Genomic DNA, 19,203 nt, shown 5'->3' with positions numbered 1-19,203 from the left:
GTGTTGAGCCAACCCTATGAAGAACAACTGTTATTACCAAAACTAATGAGATTATACTTTGGATATTTAATGCCTGACATTGTCAGGTACCAAGGGCAATGTCTAACGATATCCATTTAAATATCACTCAGCACTCCAGATGTTCACTGCCTATTTCAACAGTATTCCTATATCAGTGGAGTTCTCAGAAAGACTTAGCTCATGCAGAAGAATGAAATTTGGATTTGCTGCAGAATTTCTGTAAAGATGAGATTAACGAATAGCTGTACCAAGATGTCCAATTGAGCATGCTTTATTCACTAGACAGCATAACCAAAGTAATTTTTTTATTATTAATTGAACTTCTAAACCACTGTTCATCTAGGTGTGTCCCAGTTTACAATTATAAAATACAAATAAATTAACCATTTCAAACAGTAAAACCAAAATGTGAAAAAAGGGAAACAAACAGAAGCACATCAGCAGACACAACAATCCCTGTACTCCAGGCCCTGAGTAGTCTAATCAGCTCCTCCAAAGGTCTTGATGACAGATGTGTTTTTATCTGGTGCCAGAAGCCCAACAAAATAAGAAACCAACCACTCCACCAGGGGAAGGGAATACCACAATCAGGCACCACTACAGAAACCCATCCCTGTTGATAGATCACTGACTAGGGCCCACTCCGCTGACCTCTATGTCTGGACACTTCTTCAGTGGTATCTGAAGAAGTGTGCATGCACACGAAAGCTCATACCAAGAACTAACTTAGTTGGTCTTTAAGGTGCTACTGGAAGGAATTTTTTTTTGTTTTGACTATGGCAGACCAACACGGCTACCTATCTGTAACTAACTCTATGTCTGGGTTAGCTGGTACAGGGACAAGCACTCCATCGGATAGTTGGGTCACAAGCCATTTAGCAATGTATATGTAAATGCTATAAACTTGCTCAGTAGGCAGCAAATCCAAATTTCATACTGTATGAACTAACACTTTCCAATATCTCCAGAGATACTGTTAAAATCAGCATTGATCATCTGGAGTGCTCATATTTAGATGGAACTTATTCAACATCATTGTCCTTGGCATATAACAATGAAGTCCTTTGTTCTCAAGGCAACCAGAACATTGCAAAAAGCTTTGATACATTTAACGGCATAGGGAATCAAAGCCAAGTTTTTGAGCATGGATTGATTTCTAAACATTTATTTCAAATGTTTCTTGACAAGTTGGGGAAGGGAACCTATGGTCCAAGCCACTCGACTTTGCCTTAGGCCATATTTCCTTCCTAATGTTTAGCAGCCCTGCTCTGCACTCTCCTGAAGTGCTTTTGAAAGACTGTAATGTGTTCTTCTACTGCAATAATACATTTTGCTTGCCAGGCTAGAAAGATGTGGGCATAAAAACCAGGGCCAAATCTCGGTTTCTGTGGGCGCTTGGGCACTGGTTGCCGGTGAACTCCTAGTCTGCTTGCTTTCATCTTCAAACCATACTTCTCCCTCTTGGCCTCACCCTTTTAAAGTAAAACATAATCTTAACCAATATAGCAACTCCCGATTGTCAAAGAAAAACATCATGAAACACTGGACTTTTGATATGATTGTCTTTTCCTCTTAATTGACTAGATGAATACACCACCCCATGCATCTAAAATTAGCCTTTGGGTCTCCCTACTATTCCTCTCACTTTACATGTCCTTTTGAGGAGATAAAAACATAACATTTTTGTACATTTTACATTATTTTCTGTCCTGGGATACATTTCAAATAATCCTGGCTTAGCACTGTATATGAAATAGATAGTCTGGTTTACAAATAACTCTGACCAATTGCTAAGCATGTTGGCTTGTTCAACTAAATATTTATTATTTGTCTATCACTGAAATTACTCATATTAGACTAGTTCTAAGAAATACAGTGACTGTTAGCAACAGCTACAGAATACTGAAAAAGTACTCAATATTTTTCTTTAAGGTCCGGTTCCACATGCCAATTAGCTACTGAACACTGTGAGTCTCAATGCTGGATTTGAGAGCCAGTGGCAACCCTGTGAACAGGCACAAGGTTGCCTGGTAGTCACTATGTCATTTGTGGCTAATGACATTTAGCCCTTTAGTTTTAATAACAGAAATGTTTGTTACAGCATGATCATCTCATCCGGTACTCATAATCCAGGATTTAAATATGAACCAAAGATAACAAGGTTCCTCAATGGTTACTCCCTAGATTAATTTCAGTTAACCTGTAAATTAAGAATTGCTACTTTCAACTAGCTGAAAGTTCTAAAAAGAGAATAACTAGCTAAAAGTTAAGCTGATTCATGAGTAATGCATGAAGCATGTTGAATTTGCCCAACAGCATTATATTTTTCCAAATGCACTGAGTGGGTTTCTTTTCCATTAAGGCACAGAATCACTAGGGGCAGAAGATGCTTTTGAGGACTAGGCTGCCTGTACCAGAAGGACACAGTACATTTTTTTAAGGATCAATTTTCACTGGCAGATCAACTCTAAAAAGAGCACTTTTATAGCATGCAAAGGGGTATTTTAGCAAACATTTCTTAAAACACACATTTATTTCAACAAATACCACTATGTGTGTATTTTCCTTTGCAATGATGACTAATCTCAGGAAACATAGCACTACTCCAAAATGTCCAGAATTCTGAAATAATCTTTATCATGAAATTCCACTGACATAAATCAGAGGTTTATACATTAAGTCTGCTTTGTTTGGGAGCTAACAATTTAGCAGCAGAAATGGCCCCCACTCCTGCTCTGCTTTTTTCTCTACTATTGGCTGTCCTGAAACACCAGCTTGATGAACTAAGGAATCTCATGGTACCTCATAAAAACAAACATCACTACCTTTCTCATAAACAAGTATTAGAGTTTGAAAATATCAATGTTGTTCCAGAGCGCTAGAAAACGACCGTGAAAGGAAAATTCTGTGAAAGCCAGATTTTAATTTTCAACCAAATACTTTGCTTGTAATTTTTCACTAGTATACGTCAAAAAGTTGACAGCTGAAAATGTTAACCAGTTAGTCAAAAGTTTCTTAAACTTTTTAAATTGTTAACTGATTAATTAACTATTTAATTCCCATGACCATTTGTACATGTTTGACCATTTGTATATATTATTTATTAAGCAATCCCTGTTTTGATCTGCACATTATTCAATACAGCAAAAAAAAAAATAAAATTCCCTGATGCAACTTTTTCAGACAGGTACATATATATAAATAGGAAAACAGGCCTAATGACCTGTGGAATTCATTATTCAGCACCCAATGTACTTGGTAAGACAACAAAATCGTAGCCCTTCTACAAAGCACTGTATGCTGTTATGAAGAACCCAACATGCAAGATTTAATTGACTGTCATTTTTTAAAAAGTAGCTGTAGAGGGTGCAAAAATGATTATCTCTCCCCGCCCCCCCAAATATCTCAATCCATGCTTATAGGATATGCAAGGCTTATGAATGAGTGGTTGTAATTTGAATTAAAGGATGAAAGAACAGCAGTTGCTTCAAATGACCAGAAAAGGGCTGGGTCTTATTTATGTACTCAAGACTTACGGTGATTTCTTTACTGCATTCCTCAGGTTTTCCAACAGGGGGTTCAGACACCTCGCTGGAAATGGCATCTAGTCCCTCTGCTACAGAACTCAAGATGGTGGCTGATTCCCCTGCCCTTGAATCACATACCTCTTCTGAAACAGAAGGGCTGAGGGGGGGCTTCATGTCGTGAGAATTCATGAGCGGTGTTTCCCATTACAAAGGAGACAACACTTGTGTGTAAACTCCCCTCCCCCCACACCTATGTACTTTACCTCAGAAACAGCCTCTGGGGTATTTTTAAGCTTTTCAAAGAACAGATTAGAACACCTTAAGAGGGTAAAATAACACCACCTCAGGAAGCCTTTTTAAAAACAATGAATTAAAAAACAAACAAACCCCCAACCCCACATGTGCCTTGCGTCAGCTTAAATGCACATTGAATTTTATTTACATATCATTAAAAACATTTATAAATGTTTTTAAATGGCTTCCTTCACTGGGTAAAGTTCACAAAGGACAATTGCAAAGATCTGGGCCTCCGCTCCTATTTATTTTGTCAAACAAAGGCAACATTTAGGTGCCCGTGCATCTCTACAACTAACACTATAATTTATTTTCTACTCTAAAATTAGAGTACATAATAAGCCTTTTAAAGAAGTGCCCCATCTCTTTACCTTTCACTTCAGAAAATAACTTAACAGCCAGGGAGATCATAAAATGAGTGGGTTGGGGGTAGGAAAAGCTTGTTTGTTTAGCAGTAAGATATTTTAAAAACAGTTCCAAATTTGAAAGAGGGAGGAGCCATGCAAGCAGAAGCTGTTCTCTATCACAGGCAAGAATGTGACTGAAAATATTGGAAAACTAATAAAAATTTATTTGACAAAAGTATCTGACTGAAAATAACATTGAATCCCTCTGCCTTCTGACATGGATATCTTTCAACAGCCTCCAAAGTTCAAGGGACGGGCATTCCTGCTTAGATTCCAAAAATGGCACCATTAATTTCTCTTCAATTAATCTTTTGTCTACATCTTAAGTATTTTCCATACAGCCTTATGAGAAATTAGTCAGTTTCCCCAGTGGTCGAAGAAACCTAGTTTGCCTGCAAAATTCTCAGATAAATGTCAGTGTCCAAAGTTAGAGATACAAATGCATAAAGTTTTCCAGCTGTAACAAGTAATTTCTGGTCTTGCACAGAGGCCCTTACAGCAAAGTCCCACCTTTAAAGCCTAAATATTTACTTTTAGTCTGTCCAATCAGACACACACACATAATTAGATACACTTAAAGTATTACGACTAGTAAAACCAACACAATAACCCCCCACATCTGAAAATTGTCAAATACTCTTTGGATGAATGACTGACATGTCCAGGAGTTGGGGAGTATCCGTTCTGGATGGGGCTGGACTCCCTATGAAGAAACAGGTTTCCCTTAGGCCCAAATAACTTCTGGATAATTTCACTGAAACTTTCTCTTCCCATTAATAATATTTTTTTCTCATTAACTAATGGTGAATGGTCAAAAAAATGCAGAAATTTTTTTTGTCACAGCACTAAAAAAGAGCATTGGAACTTTGGCATCTCTATAGCTAGTGCAACATACAGATCATTTCTTGATTACATACATGACTAGCAGGTGGGGAGCCTAGTCCTACAGAGACACTGCCAACTTCCCTTCCCACATATTAATTCAGAATACAATTTCCTGGTACTGCATTGTCAGTCAAACTAATTAAAATCCACCCTCAATCATTTAACATGAATTAAAAAATAAGACTATAACATCACTTTGGGCATACAAAAAGTCAGTAAAATTCCATCAGTTTTACTTTCTGTAAACACAGTTGCCACTTATGGGTTTTACCCTCTCCTAGTTTAGAAAAACAAGGCTTTGTTGTGGAAAAAAATACTTCTACCGGTTATATTTGCACATGCTCTTAGATTCATATCCATTTTTCATAAAGTAACAGGATGCTAATGTTATGCTTAAAATATCTAGTTCTGAAATTGTGTCTAGGGATATGACATGTCCACGGGATATTAAATCTCAATATAAAATTATCCACGGAGCAATAAACACGCTCACAGTGCCTCTGTAAAAGAATTTCAGTATCAATACTGAAGATCTTGTGTCCTCAAGAGAACTAATTTCACAGCAATAAAAAGAAAATCTGAAAGTAAAGGACAAATAAATTCAACCTTTTGTGTGCTATTCATGCAAGCCTTTTTTTACAGCTGGTCAACTGAAGAGTTAAGTACATGGGATCACCTGTTTGGCTTTGACTGTGTGCAAAATACAAGCTATCTTGCATATCACAGTAACATTGTGATGTCTGGAATAAACACTAAGGACATTTGTAAACTGATGTCTCTTCTAGACAGAAAGTCTATTTAGGCAAGAGAGTGAAGGCACCTTTATCCAACGTGGCTCAGAAACAACTCTCTGAATAGTCTCTAGTGATACTAGTCAACCTTAAACACTTTTTTCTTTCAGCGAGAAAATGAAAATATTCTATTATTAACTGACTAGTAACCTGTAAGTAAATAGATACCATTTTCATTTTTCTGGAATTTGTATTCTTTACCTCAAAGGTCACATTACTAGAGATTTATGCAATAGTGGGAAATAAAATGTCATTTTCATACACAATAATTTGGCAGGACACCTCAGGGATAACTGTTGGCACACCAGTCATAAGTAGGGATGACATTTCATTTATCACTACTTTAAAAAGATAATACACCACATGGGGAAAGCATAACATGTTCTGAGAGCTTTGTCTGCTTCGTGATTTCACAAAGTATTGTGATTTGAGAAACGTTTGCTCAGTCATAATGCACTGTTTGACAAAATTTCAGCATATGGGGGGGACTGCCTTGCCAGCAGTGGCCACAACGCACCCCCAGACTCGAGAGAAGTCTTGGCTAAGCCCTCGGTGTGTTCGGCTCTTCCCGGACGCCGTCTCCAATTCGCACGTGCTGGCTTGCTTTAACACGAAAATATAATTGGAAATATATAACTGGAGATGTTGAAGCACATATGTCAAGCAAAGGTCGGGAGATAAGACTGCTGATTAATGGATTTCTGGGATCGGAGCGGCGGGCGAAATACAAATAAGAGACAAAGCGCCATTAAGAGATGGGTATGTTTCGAGTTAAGAAGGTGGGGTGGAGGAAAAACTTTTCTTTTTTTATATTATATGAGCATAAATAACCCTCCACCCCAAAGAAAAAAGAACCGCCGTTTACTACACAAGCAGGAATCTAAAAACTGTGTGGGATGAATTACTGATGAATGAAGAGAGGATTGGTAAAGATCGGAGAATGGAAAATTTTATGACGCAGTTTTAAAATGGCATCTCGTAAGATTAAAATTAAAAATTCAGCTGTATAATTTGGAATTAATGTGATTTGAGATAATGTAATATGATTGGCCTGTTAATAAAAATTATGTTAAAAAAAGACAAAGTTTCAGCGTTGCCAATCCAGTGTTCCCCAAGCAAAATTTACAGCTTCTGATAAGAATAGTAAGTTTTTAATTTTGTTCTGAAATATTTCTGATGAAAAGGTAGAACACAGTTTTAAAATAAACTAGCCTGCCACCCTCCAAAATTGAAATGTGGTAAATACAGTAATTAATAAAAAATCTCTATTAATCTTCTAAACTAACAAGAAACACCTCAAACTAGATGTTTCCTAGTATTAACAAACAATTTACTTTATGTTAGACTGATAGAATTCATAACGGTTTCAGAGGATGGTAAAACAAGGATAACAACCTTCTGAGAACACAGCTGATTCAATGGAAAACAATATAATGATACTGAACCAATCTGGATCATGTTTATCCAAGACTAAAATTGCACATAATGAAAACAGAGCGATATGGCTCTTTTAAAAATACACACAATCTCAGCATACCGCTTTAAGTAACATTGCTATTAAAAGCACCAAAACATTTGGAACTTGGATGGAGAATTTAGTTGAGATAAATATGGCATGTCTGGACTTACAGAGCTAGGACTGGAATGTCGTCTGATTTTAGGAGATTCTTTCCCAGTGGATGAAGTCTTGAAGTTAATACAGGCATTGTTCTCTGAATGGACCCTCTTCACTTGATTATTTGGCTTTTCAAATGGATCAAAAGTGCTCTGCGTCCTTTGAACTCTGACTTTTTTGTCTTCTGGAATTGTGTCCAAGGGCTTGATCACAGAATCCATTCCTTGGCAATTCCGTGTAGACATCTTTGTGACACATATCTAAGGGAGGAAAGGAAAAATATCTATTAAATAACTTGATAAGGTACCATTGCTCAGGACCAAACAAACCATTACCAGAGTGTGGGGGTAGACTGTGTTTCCAGCTCCAGTTGTACTACTAACATAGGACATGAGATGCATATGGTACAAAAAAAGCAGCAGGCAGATGGGTCATGGTTAACCATCTCCAACCCTCCAATTCTCCCATATAAATTATTAAAAGGTTTCCAGCTATGCTCTAATAATAGAAGAGAACCCAGTTAAGGTACAAACTGAAGAAGTATGCAGAATGAGTGGGCATAGGAGAAATTAAGCATCTTCCCTCTTACCTGCAAATCCTTCCTGAACACTCTTCCCACCTTTAATAATGTTTCACCAAGTAACATTTACTTTGACTCCTTAGTGTTTTATAATTATATAATAATAAGTATTCAAGTGCCATTTATTCTGAAACATTGAATATACTTATTAATTCTGAAAAGGCACAAATTACACTGATGTATTTAAATAAAAATAAACAGCAGAAGAATATAAATAAATTAATAATAATAATTAAAGGGGAAAGTACAGATTTGGAAGTCTTGGTAAAAGCCTTATGTAAACTTTATCAGCTTAAATGCCAGATCACTAAGTCTTACTGTCCAGTCACTGATATCTGCTGCAAAGTATTGATTTCCATTTGTTTAAAATTAGATGAGGCCAAATTAAATATATTGACTTATGTCAATTTAAGTCATCTTACTGTAGCATGCCTTACATAATTGTTTCATAAAACAATGTGTATATAGCTGAATTAGTATAAGACTTGGAAAATCCAATTGGTAAAACCATACCCTATCCCTGAACCAGTGGAGGCAACATTCAGTAGTTCAATAACGCACAACATTTCTCAGGTCTTTACTTTTCCAGCAATCAGCATGAATTTTGCTACCTCCTTAAGTGTTATGATCCAATCCCAAGGCCATGAACTATGTAGTTTATTCACAAAACTATTATTTTCATTGGGAAGTGAGTATCTACAAAATGGTGGGCCAACACCATTTTTTGTTGTTGAAGCACAAAAGAATCTCTATCTAGCCTTGGGATAATTCACTTCAAAGTGTTGCCTTCATGTATAAGTCTAGTGGTATAAACACTTTCTAAAAGCACATTTTTCCTCAAAGTGCATATCCTGATTTTATTACTTCAAATCCAATTTATTTCAATTGTTCTCAGACAGCAGACTTTTTTCAAATGTAATATGCTAGGCACAGAGTGGTTGTTCCAAACCTCTCAAGTTTCCAAATAGTACTCCACAGAAGTAGAGGGGACTCTTAGATTTGCAATTATCATAAAGGCGAACTGATGTAATCTCCTTGTGTATCTGGGTAGAGCTCCTAAAAGGAAGATGAGGAGCCGGTTCCAAAGCACACAAGTATGCATTTTTATTCGTGCATTAAATGCAATACTTTAAAAATGGAATTGCAAAAATAATCTCCAGGTTGTTCTTCACATTTGTGAGATGATCTCCAAAGCCAATACATTCAAAGGAACGACCAAGTCAACAGCTATTACTTTTCAGTTGTTTGTGAATTAAGTATTTTATTAACTTATGGATTCAGAGCAATTAGCTACCTTCTAAAGCCTAAACGTGTTAAGCAAGTCCTTGAAAATGGTATTGCCATCACCTGTGGTGCTGATTGCTAGAGGAAGCATAAAATGCTTCCCCAAAATAGTAAGACTATATCTCACTAAAAAGGCTTCCTTTGCAGTGTAACAGGAAACCAATGGATCTGTATACCAATAAGCATTTCATTTTTTTAAAAAGATATTTATTAAAGATTTTCTTAATACAATAGAAAAAACAAACAAAATAACATGTAATTTTACAATAACCATATTTCTTCACTTCTTCGGACTTCCTCGCATCTCTCGTTCCTGCGTTCCAAGTTTTTCGAGCTTTACCCAGCAATTTATCACCTTGTTTCACTTCTTATATTATAATTTTCCAATATTGTATCTCTAATTTTAGATAATTTTACCCAAACCCTAAAAGTTTAATTTTAGCATAATATTTATCCAAAATTTATCTTTTCTTATATTTTCATTTGTCTTCATATTCCTTTTAACTAGCTTAATGGTGCCATATTGTTAATAATCTTACATCTTTCTTAACACTCATACAATTTACAATATTTTTGTAAATAGTCCTTAAATTTCTTCCAGTCCTCCTCCACAGCCTCTTCTCCCAGGTCTCATATTCTGCCAGTCATTTCTGCTAGCTCCATATAGTCTATCAGTTGCATCTGCCATTCTTCCAGTGTGGGCAAATCTTGGGTTTTCCAGTGCTTGACGACAAGTATCCTTGCTGCAGTTGTTGCATACATAAAAAATGTTCGGTCCTTCTTTAACACCCTCTGGCCGACGATGCCCAAAAGAAAGGCCTCTGGTTTCTTAGGGAAGGTATACTTAAATACCTTTTTCAACTCGTTATATATCATTTCCCAGAAAGCCTTAACTCTAGGGCAGGTCCACCAGAGGTGAAAGAACGTTCCTTCAGTTTCTTTACATTTCCACCAATAAACATTTCAAATTCAAAATAGTTTAAACAATAAGACTAGCTTACTTTGAAATACAATTCTGCAAAAAAGCAAGAGAGATAGAAAGTAACACTAAAGTACCTCTTTCCATACAATGCCTCTAGTATAAAAACTGAATTCAAAGACACAATTAAATAATATATATGATCCAATGAACTCCAAGATGCGTGTAGTAGGCCCTTACACAATTCTACAACCAGAATGGCTAAAAGATCTAATCATTACCGTAAATCTGAATGCTACAAATTCGTGGCACATATCACTCTGCATCAGTTATGAAAGTTGATGCAAGAGCAGAGTCAAAATTACTTGCTCTGGCTACCTAAATCAATTATTATATTGCACAGGTAAGGTTTTTGCTGTCACTATAACCTGCCACTATGACCCAAATATCAAATATCGATATTTGATAACAAAGACAAGATTAGATATACACATTGTGTGCATAATATCCTACAGCTTCACAGATGCTGGTAGTCCTTTTGCATATATGCAAAATGAGATGGAGAGCTATAATGTTTATGTTGCAAATGTAACTTAATTGCTAGATACTTTAAAACAGATAAAGGCAGTACACAGAAGGTTGCCATGATTAGCCGTGCACTGAATCCTGATTGTAATTTACTCTAGAGAATTCATCTTCCCTCACATTGAAAATAACTTTGTAAAATACCTGCTGCCATCAATTTTATCTGGCTCAGCAAAAGCAATAGTTTAAGATGAGATATGCTAGGCAAGAAGTTATCTCCTTGCATACAAAATGCAGCCATGATCCAATGTTGATTGCAACTATTATTTTATTTAAATAAAAAAAAACATTTTGTACTAAGACAAAGTCTAAACCAAGTCTCACCACTACTCCAAGGGTTTCCTCTACAGAAACATCTGAATGAAGTTATTCAATAATTTAAGAATATCCACTGAAATAAATAAATGCCTAACTGTATAAATGGCAAACCATAGCCAACAACCCTTGAGCAAGAGAGCGCTGACCTCAGTACAGGAAAGCAAACACAAAAGTCTGCTGTAGGTGTACAAAATTCATTGCCGTCAAGATCCGTACAAAGAGAGTCTCAATACAGAGATCTCCACTTCACAATGGCAGGCTGCTTGTCTTGATGCTGCATTCATGGAAATCACATATGATACCTTTCAGGAAGAGTGAAAGAGTACAAGAATTCATTTACCAGAGGCAGAGAGAAGAAATACCGTGGTGTATCTTTAATAGTGAATCTGGACACCCTTCATCTGCCCAAGCTGCAATAAAACATGTCTCTCTCATGCAGGTCTCTATAGCTACAGCAGGTGCTGCAACTCTCTGGTGGTTTGGCTTTACCCAAGATGGCACATTCTTCCATTCTCTCTCAAGACAGATATATGGCAACAACCATTTATACAGCTTTGCAAACACTACTGTGTTTGTATGCAGAACTATGGATTGGGCAACTAGCCCAATACTGTATTTTATAACTGAAATGGAAAAACAAATCAATTAAATGGTCACAAGACTAGCATGTATAAAAAGATGGTTCTTTTTCTGATGTCTGGAACAAACAAAATATTTGAGGAATGACACGTTCTATTTTTGAACTTTTCACATGACATTATCTTGCCTACGTTCAAAGGGCAAAGTGTTATCTTTTGCAAAACCTTTGAGTGAGTTGTTCAGAAGCAGAGCTAATAAAGTGCATATGACATCTTATTCAGCTTCTAGGATGAAGCAATTCAGGGCTAAATTCTATGCTCTAAAGATTAAAGGTGGGTGAGTGATATGTCCACATTATCATTCCTTAAGTACATTACAAAACCCCAAATTCTGTAATATAATTTTGGGAAATTTTTGCTGTACTAGAAAAAAATCTTTCATTAATTAGCCTTAGCTAATTAAACCAATTTATAGCCTCTTGAACAATGGGGAGGGTAATTGATTTTACTTTGTTATGTATTTTTCTGTATAAATTCTATAAATTCATAGCATGCTATAGTATATATAACAGAACAATCTTGCTTTGAAATAAATATTATATTTTCCTTAGAAAGCACACTTTAAAAATCTAAGAATGCAGTTGCTGGCTTTTAGGGCTAGAATAGTATACAAGGTCTTTTACACCTGAAAAAAATAAATTCCACTCTTCTGGGTTCCTAACTAGGATTCTGGGTTAGCATGTTGAACAACAATGGACAGGGAGGGCTAAAGATAATGACTGATGAGTAAGAAAGACAGACTCAGAATTTCATGAGAAGTGAAAGCCATATGAGGTATATCTATCTCCTAGTCTAGGAATTTGGTTCAACCCTTTGTCCTTTAGAAGGACAGAGACATAGTATGATAGAAATAAGATTTCACTTATGTGGGTGTTTCCCTACACACACACACACACACACACACACACACACACACACGTTAATACTGTCAGATATTTTCCACAAAAATCAAGAGTGATTGACTATACATACTTGAAGAGTGCAACATCATGGATGACTAAGTGATCCCATATTTATCTTTAAAGTTACCTCATGTGCAATACTGTAAATTCAGACATTCAGTTGCCAGCTGTCCATATGCAGCACAGCAAGATGGTATGCAAAGCTACAGACAGACAGACATGAGACTTGGGAACCACTGGTCATCACAAAACAAGGGACCTCTAGCTGGAAGCAATATTATTTGCTTAAGGATTTGTATCCCTCCATTCAACAGGTTCCCAGGGCAGATTATAATAGGCCTCTGTATATAAACTGGTGGGTAACAACAATGAGAAATCTTCCTGGAGTAAACATGCATTTTGTTTGATCCTGTAGGGCTTTTATTTTATTTTTCCTAGACCATTTCCTAGTTATGCCAGTTTTCTAATTACAGGGAAATTTCGTTATGCCTGCAGATATGAACCAGGTCTCAAGAGCCCAGGGCCTCCCAGGTAATATCTTGTACAAGTTTTGGCAATGCTTCAACCCAAATGGAACTACAGTAGATACTTTCAAACCTCTAATAAATAGTGGGTGATTCACTGTACTCCTGGTATTTGAAGCATGTCTCTGCATTCCCAGCAAATGTATTGATAGACCATTACATTTTAAGGAGAGAAAATTATCTCCATAGAAACCAAACAATTCTCTGCAGCATTCACACATTGCATTAAGGTTGCCTCTAGTTCAAATTCCATGCAGAGCAACGGTTGTAACAACTACAGAAAAAATAAAATGTCAAAAAGTTAAAACTCTGAAAGGAATATGCTGATATCTGAAGTAGAGATGGAGCACATGAACGAACCCTTTTCCAGAAAGTGTAGTGTCATTAAATACAGTGGTACTGTGGGTTAAGAACTTAATTAGTTCTGGAGGTCCGTTCTTAACCTGAAACTGTTCTTAACCTGAGGTACCACTTTAGCTAATGGGGCCTCCTGCTGCTGCTGCACCGCAGCCGTGCGATTTCTGTTCTCATCCTGAAGCAAAGTTCTTAACCCGAGGTACTATTTCTGGGTTAACAGAGTCTGTAACCTGAAGTGTCTGTAACATGAGGTACCACTGTACCATGGTAGGAACACTGATAGTGAATGTATTCCATAGCAGCCTGTGCTTGTACACGAGATAAGAGGCACAGGCTACCTAGATGCTTCTTTACTTTCTGAACTATAAACTACAAATCTTTTGCAAGCAAATACTCCTCTGGTTTTCCATTATCTTCTGCAGGCACTGCCTGTAAATTACCTTGTGCAGAAGCTCAAGCACAGTCAGCTGAAAGGACATAAGAAGCTGCCTTATACTCTGTCAGATCATTGGTCTATGTAGCTCAGTATCATCTACCCGGACTAGCTTTCACACCTAGCCATACTTGGAGATGCCAGGGATTGAACCTATGGCCTTTCACATGCAGAGCAGATGCTCTACCAGTGGGTAACAACCCTTCCCCACCACACACTGTACAGTTTCCTTATCTCGAGTGCCTGGGCAGATTTCTATAACAGATGTTTCAACACTGCATCAGTACTGAATGTAGCACGGGAGGCCAATGCACAGCCATATTCACAGATAGACTAAAATGGGAAATGCCTGTGATGAAACGGGTGGTTTGATTATATGCATTATTTTACAAGATTAATGAATTAAGAGCATGGCCATTTCCCCCCACCCATCTTTCTCAAAACCATCAATTTCAAGTAACATATCAGACCCTCTTTTAGCAGGGCAGCGTTTCAAAACTCAGACTTTATCTGAACATATTTTCAGGCAGGAAGGTATAATACTATTGATTCATTTAAGCAAGTATTGAGCCATTAAATGAAAACTAACCAAAGTTGGTTAGGTATTTCTAATAGAAAAGAATCCAAGATCTAAATCTTGCAATGGAGGAATTCTTGAATTATCATAAGAGGCTCCCTAAATCAGGAAGAAAAAAAGTTTTAAGTTCCTGTGGGTAATGATGACACAACACACAATATAGTGTTACTGTTTTGTCCTCGTATTTGGGGAGCAGGCCTTCTGGCTACAAATTAAATGGAGCAGACAGAAAAGCAGTGGTATCAATGTCATGACAGACAGGAATCCTGATTATCATTGGTCTTTAAAGGTAGTCTGTTGTTTAAAATGATCCTAGTGTTCTTGGGCTTTTTTTACAGTTTAAACCCAAGCCTCTACACTCCTGTTAATGCTTTCATCCAACTTCCATTAATAATATGTAGTTTAGTGTAGCTGCCAGCAGTAGGAAGATTTATAGTATTTGCAGGGTTGTGACCTACTTTCAAGACAACCACCCCAGTGTCTATTTTTTTCTTTGGGTCCTAGACAGGTTCAAAGCCGGCCATCCTTCTCCTACTTTACGTACTCAAGAATTGGCCTGCTGCCTTGGGACAATGGAGACAGCAATATGATTGCTTAAACACACTGGCTTTTAACTCATCTTTATGCAATCTTCCTGCTTTCAAATGTCTGCTGGAAGTAGCACAAAAGAAAGATGAAAAAGCTGCTGCCTAAAGGCTGTTGCGAAGAAAGCATAATTTCATTTCAAGAAAGGGTATCAGCAAACATATTTTTTTTCCAGGAGGGAGAGAAAGAAGAGCAAAATGAATGGCTGAGTAGTGAACCAAAACTGATCCTAATAATAAATCTAGCTGTTTCACAGTCCATAGACAAGGCAAGACCATAAGAAATATCATACTCCTGACACACTTCATAATTAGCACTAGAGATTTGTTGTTTTCTTGTAAAATTATATCCTGTAATACACTGGGAGTCAGAAAGCTCTAACTGTGAAATAAAGAGTTGATGTGCTGTATCCAATGTTAGTACACAACTTCTGAGTACACAAGCTGAAATTAATGGACATGAGTAACTTAGGTTCATTAATTTCAATGGGTCTACTCCAAGTATAACTTGGTTGGATACAACTTTTTAATGGTAAGCCACCAATGCTAGCACTCAGCTGCCACTCCAACCAAAAACGTCATCTTTGGAAACAGTGTTAATATGATATCCAAAGTTACCTTAAAACCAGACTGATTCTTTGCAACTTTTAAAAAAGTTTAGAGTTTCTACTCCAGTATTTATCATCATCATCACCTGTCATGCCTAGCCCTGACCTAGCAACAGAGGTGGAGTCCTCAGAGGATGAACCAAACACTCCACAGGTTGCGGACCTGTAGCAGCAGGAAGGATCCCCTGAACCAGTGCTCTAGATAACCTTGGCTTCTGGTGGGAGGGAGCTGCTGCATAATAGAGTGGGACTATTGCTTCCCTTAAACTGGACACTATACTTCTGTTGATGCAGCCTAGAATAGCTAGTATTTTAAATTTGTTTAATTCAATTCCTTGCATGCCTTTGCAGATGCTGTATTTAACCAAATATAATGTTCAGAAAATATAATTCACAGTAGTTTAATTCCTTGTAGAAGGCCAAGGGAAATGATTTTTTTACTTTGACTTGCATGTTCTTCACTCTTTAGTTTTCTGTTCTTTACTGTCATCTGGCATTATCAAAACTTAAAAGAACCAAAGCCAAATTAAATGCATACCTTCCACTAACGTGTACCAAAAAGCAGACTTCCTCATCTCCAATATCCTTTATTACAATATGCCGCTCACAGGCCAGTTGTTATACACGACAATTTTTGCTTGCTTCCAACCACTTTTGAGTAATAGATATGCTACAATGATGAATATAGGAAATTATTTTAAGCTTGGCAAGGCATTGATGTATCCAGTCTATTTTAGTTTTTTGAATTAATGCTATTCAGTGATGAAGTCATGTAAATAGGAAATTATTGCATTGTGTTGAATTTTGAGGTCATGGAGAAAGTCATGACCTCTCAGACAAAGCATTTTTAATTTTTATTCTGGGGTACTCTTGTAAAACAGCTAATTAATGAAGGAAGAACATTAGTTGTCTAATGAGCAGCTTTTACACACACACAAAATTATGAGTGAGGAAATGTGCAGGAAGCAAAGTACACAAATTCAGTTATCACCATTCCAAAGTTCTCTTTTCTTGCCCGAAGACAAATAGAACAGAACTGCAGAATAATAAGTGGCCGAGATTTGAAAGGGAGATTATCCAGTAAGGTAAGATAGATGGCAATTGAGCCGGCTGTGGTGTTTGCTGGACAACCCAGGATGTTGGTATTGGGGGCTTCAATATTCACTTCAGGTACATCTTGGAAAGAGGCAGCTCAGGACTTCCTTACCACATGACCACTATGAGGCCATTATAATACCATTTGCTAATACCTGGTATTTCTGACCACTCGAGAAATTGGTGGTCTGAAAATGAGAATCTCATCAGTAACCCTGTTGTTGTGGTCAGATCTCCTCTTGGTGAGGTTTGGACTGGAAGTAGATCTCTCTCTCTCTCTCTCTCTCTCTCTCTCTCTCTCTCTCCAGGGATGGTGGGCCCATTAAGCGCGCCTGCCCCATAAGGCTTAAAGATTCCTGAATGCTGTTGAGGATTTCCCTGCTGACATGGCTGATGGTCCTGGCTTCTGGTTTCACTTTGTAAGGTGAGATAGAAAAAGCCTTAGACACCCAAGCATCCTCTCCTGCATTGCAAGAGCTTGGCTGGCTTCTTGGTATGCTAGGGCTATAAAACAAGCACAGAAATGAACAAAATGCAGGTGCCACAAGTCTCATAATTAATACGCCCTGGAAACTTTTGATGAAGAACTGTTAAGAAATTATTTTAAATAAAATAAAGCGAGGAACTTGTGCCTTTTATCCTGCTCAGAACGGATACCACTCCTAGAGCTCACAGGGCACAGCAGCTTCAATGTCACACTGAACAGGCTTTCAAAGCCAGCTGTTATAGACAGGCACCATCATACATAGCAAGAAATCAGCACTGATCATAGAAAGGGAGAACTAAGCAGAAGAAGTGCACGTTCTGTCCCCATCTGGAGCAGTTCTGCTGTGTCTGCAACCCAGCGAAGCCTTTTTCTCACTTGTTGTTTAGGAGAAGTTTCCTACAAGGCACACTTGACTGATTTACTGAGACAATAATCCCTTTCACAGGAAACATCTATCGAGTAGCAAAACAACATGAAGCAGTTCGATGTCAACACATGGCGCTCTATGCAGAGCAAATGCTTTACATGTAGAAGGTGCCAAGTTCTTCCCTGCCATTTCCATTATAACAATTAAGGTAGCCATATTGGAAAAGACCACTGCCAGAGAGCTCAGGGAGTCACTGCCAGCCAGGGTAGGTCATTTATATGCAGGCAGCAACCATTTCAGGCACGTCCAAATCACCACTGGAGCCAGTGTGGTGTAGTGGTTAAGAGCAGTAGCCTTGTAATCTGGTGAACCGGGTTTGCTTCCCCACTCCTCCACATGCAGCTGCTGGGTGACCTTGGGCTAGTCACACTTCTCTGAAGTCTCTCAACCTCACTCACCTCACAGAGTGTTTGTTGTGGGGGAGGAAGGGAAAGGAGAATGTTAGCCACTTTGAGACTCCTTCGGGTAGTGATAAAGCGGGATATCCAATCCAAACTCTTCTACCAATGCACAAGTCCTTTTGGACCCGGAAGAGGAAAGAACAGCGGCAGAACAGGAGGCAAAATGGGGGCAGGGTAGAATGGGGGTTGAATAGGGTGAATGTGCCACTGGCACATTCGGGGGCTAGGAATGGAAACCCTGTGGAAAATGGTCGGTGCCTATATCTAAAAAGAGAAGAAGTGCTTGGAATGGGGCTTCGTGGCAGTGCTACCTCACACTTCGTGATGACACATCAGTATTATGAGCAGAAATTTAGCAGGAGGATGACAGCAGCAGCACCTAAATTTGCTTCAGAGGTCAAGTATCTTGAGTTGCAGCCAGCACAAGTTCACAGCTCAACTCATACATCATCTTGCAAGATATCAAGCTCATTCATTTGTTAAACAGTGTGTGTGTGTGTGTGTGTGTGTGTGTGTGTGTGTGTTCCCCACAGCAAGAATCTGGGTTTTGCATCAACTGGGTATTGCATCTGCTGTAAGAAAGGCAGCTGTCTTCCCAGCTGCTCAAAAACTATTGGGGTTTTATATTGTTGGGTAGAACTGCATCCTATCTAGACGTAATATTCTACCATGGTAGCAGATGAATGACCACGACTAGTCAGAACAGCTGTGCTGAAAACCTAATGTGCAAAGTTATGAATTCTTTCACCTAAATATGAGCTGCCAAGTAGCTAGAAACTCCCAGGTACAACATGTTGGCACAACACACTTTAAAGAATTGATCATTTACACAGTTCTTTCAATATAAGGGTGTTATTTGAAGTACTATTGGCAATCCTCATTCTTCTTTAAACAGGTCAGCATTATGTTTATATTTTGTAGGCGTGATCAATGCCAGAGGAGTA

The 19,203-nt window shown here is 37.9% G+C and overlaps 1 protein-coding gene across 6 annotated transcripts in view; it reads right to left on the bottom strand.

The window, feature by feature from the left end:
- Window positions 1-19,203, bottom strand: part of CDK14 (cyclin dependent kinase 14) — a 229,515-nt gene that overhangs the window by 146,487 nt on the left and 63,825 nt on the right. For 4 of the 6 annotated variants that reach the window (XR_014556593.1, XM_083705044.1, XM_083705046.1 and 1 more), the window contains one exon: window positions 7,555-7,800. Coding sequence is in view for 5 of the 6 variants with exons in the window: in XM_083705044.1 (XP_083561170.1) it covers window positions 7,555-7,800 (246 nt within the window). In the remaining variant the exon portion in view is untranslated. Of the gene's footprint in view, window positions 1-3,557; window positions 4,875-4,906; window positions 5,039-7,554; window positions 7,801-19,203 lie in introns of those variants that run through there. The other 2 variants (XM_083705048.1, XM_083705047.1) reach the window with 2 other exon arrangements.

The sequence above is a fragment of the Podarcis gaigeae genome (genome assembly GCF_964106915.1).
Source record: "Podarcis gaigeae genome assembly, chromosome: 12".
Classification (NCBI taxonomy): Eukaryota; Metazoa; Chordata; class Lepidosauria; order Squamata; family Lacertidae; genus Podarcis; species Podarcis gaigeae.
The sequence above is the reverse complement of the archived record's forward strand: the minus strand, read 5'-3'. Positions and strand labels throughout refer to the sequence as shown.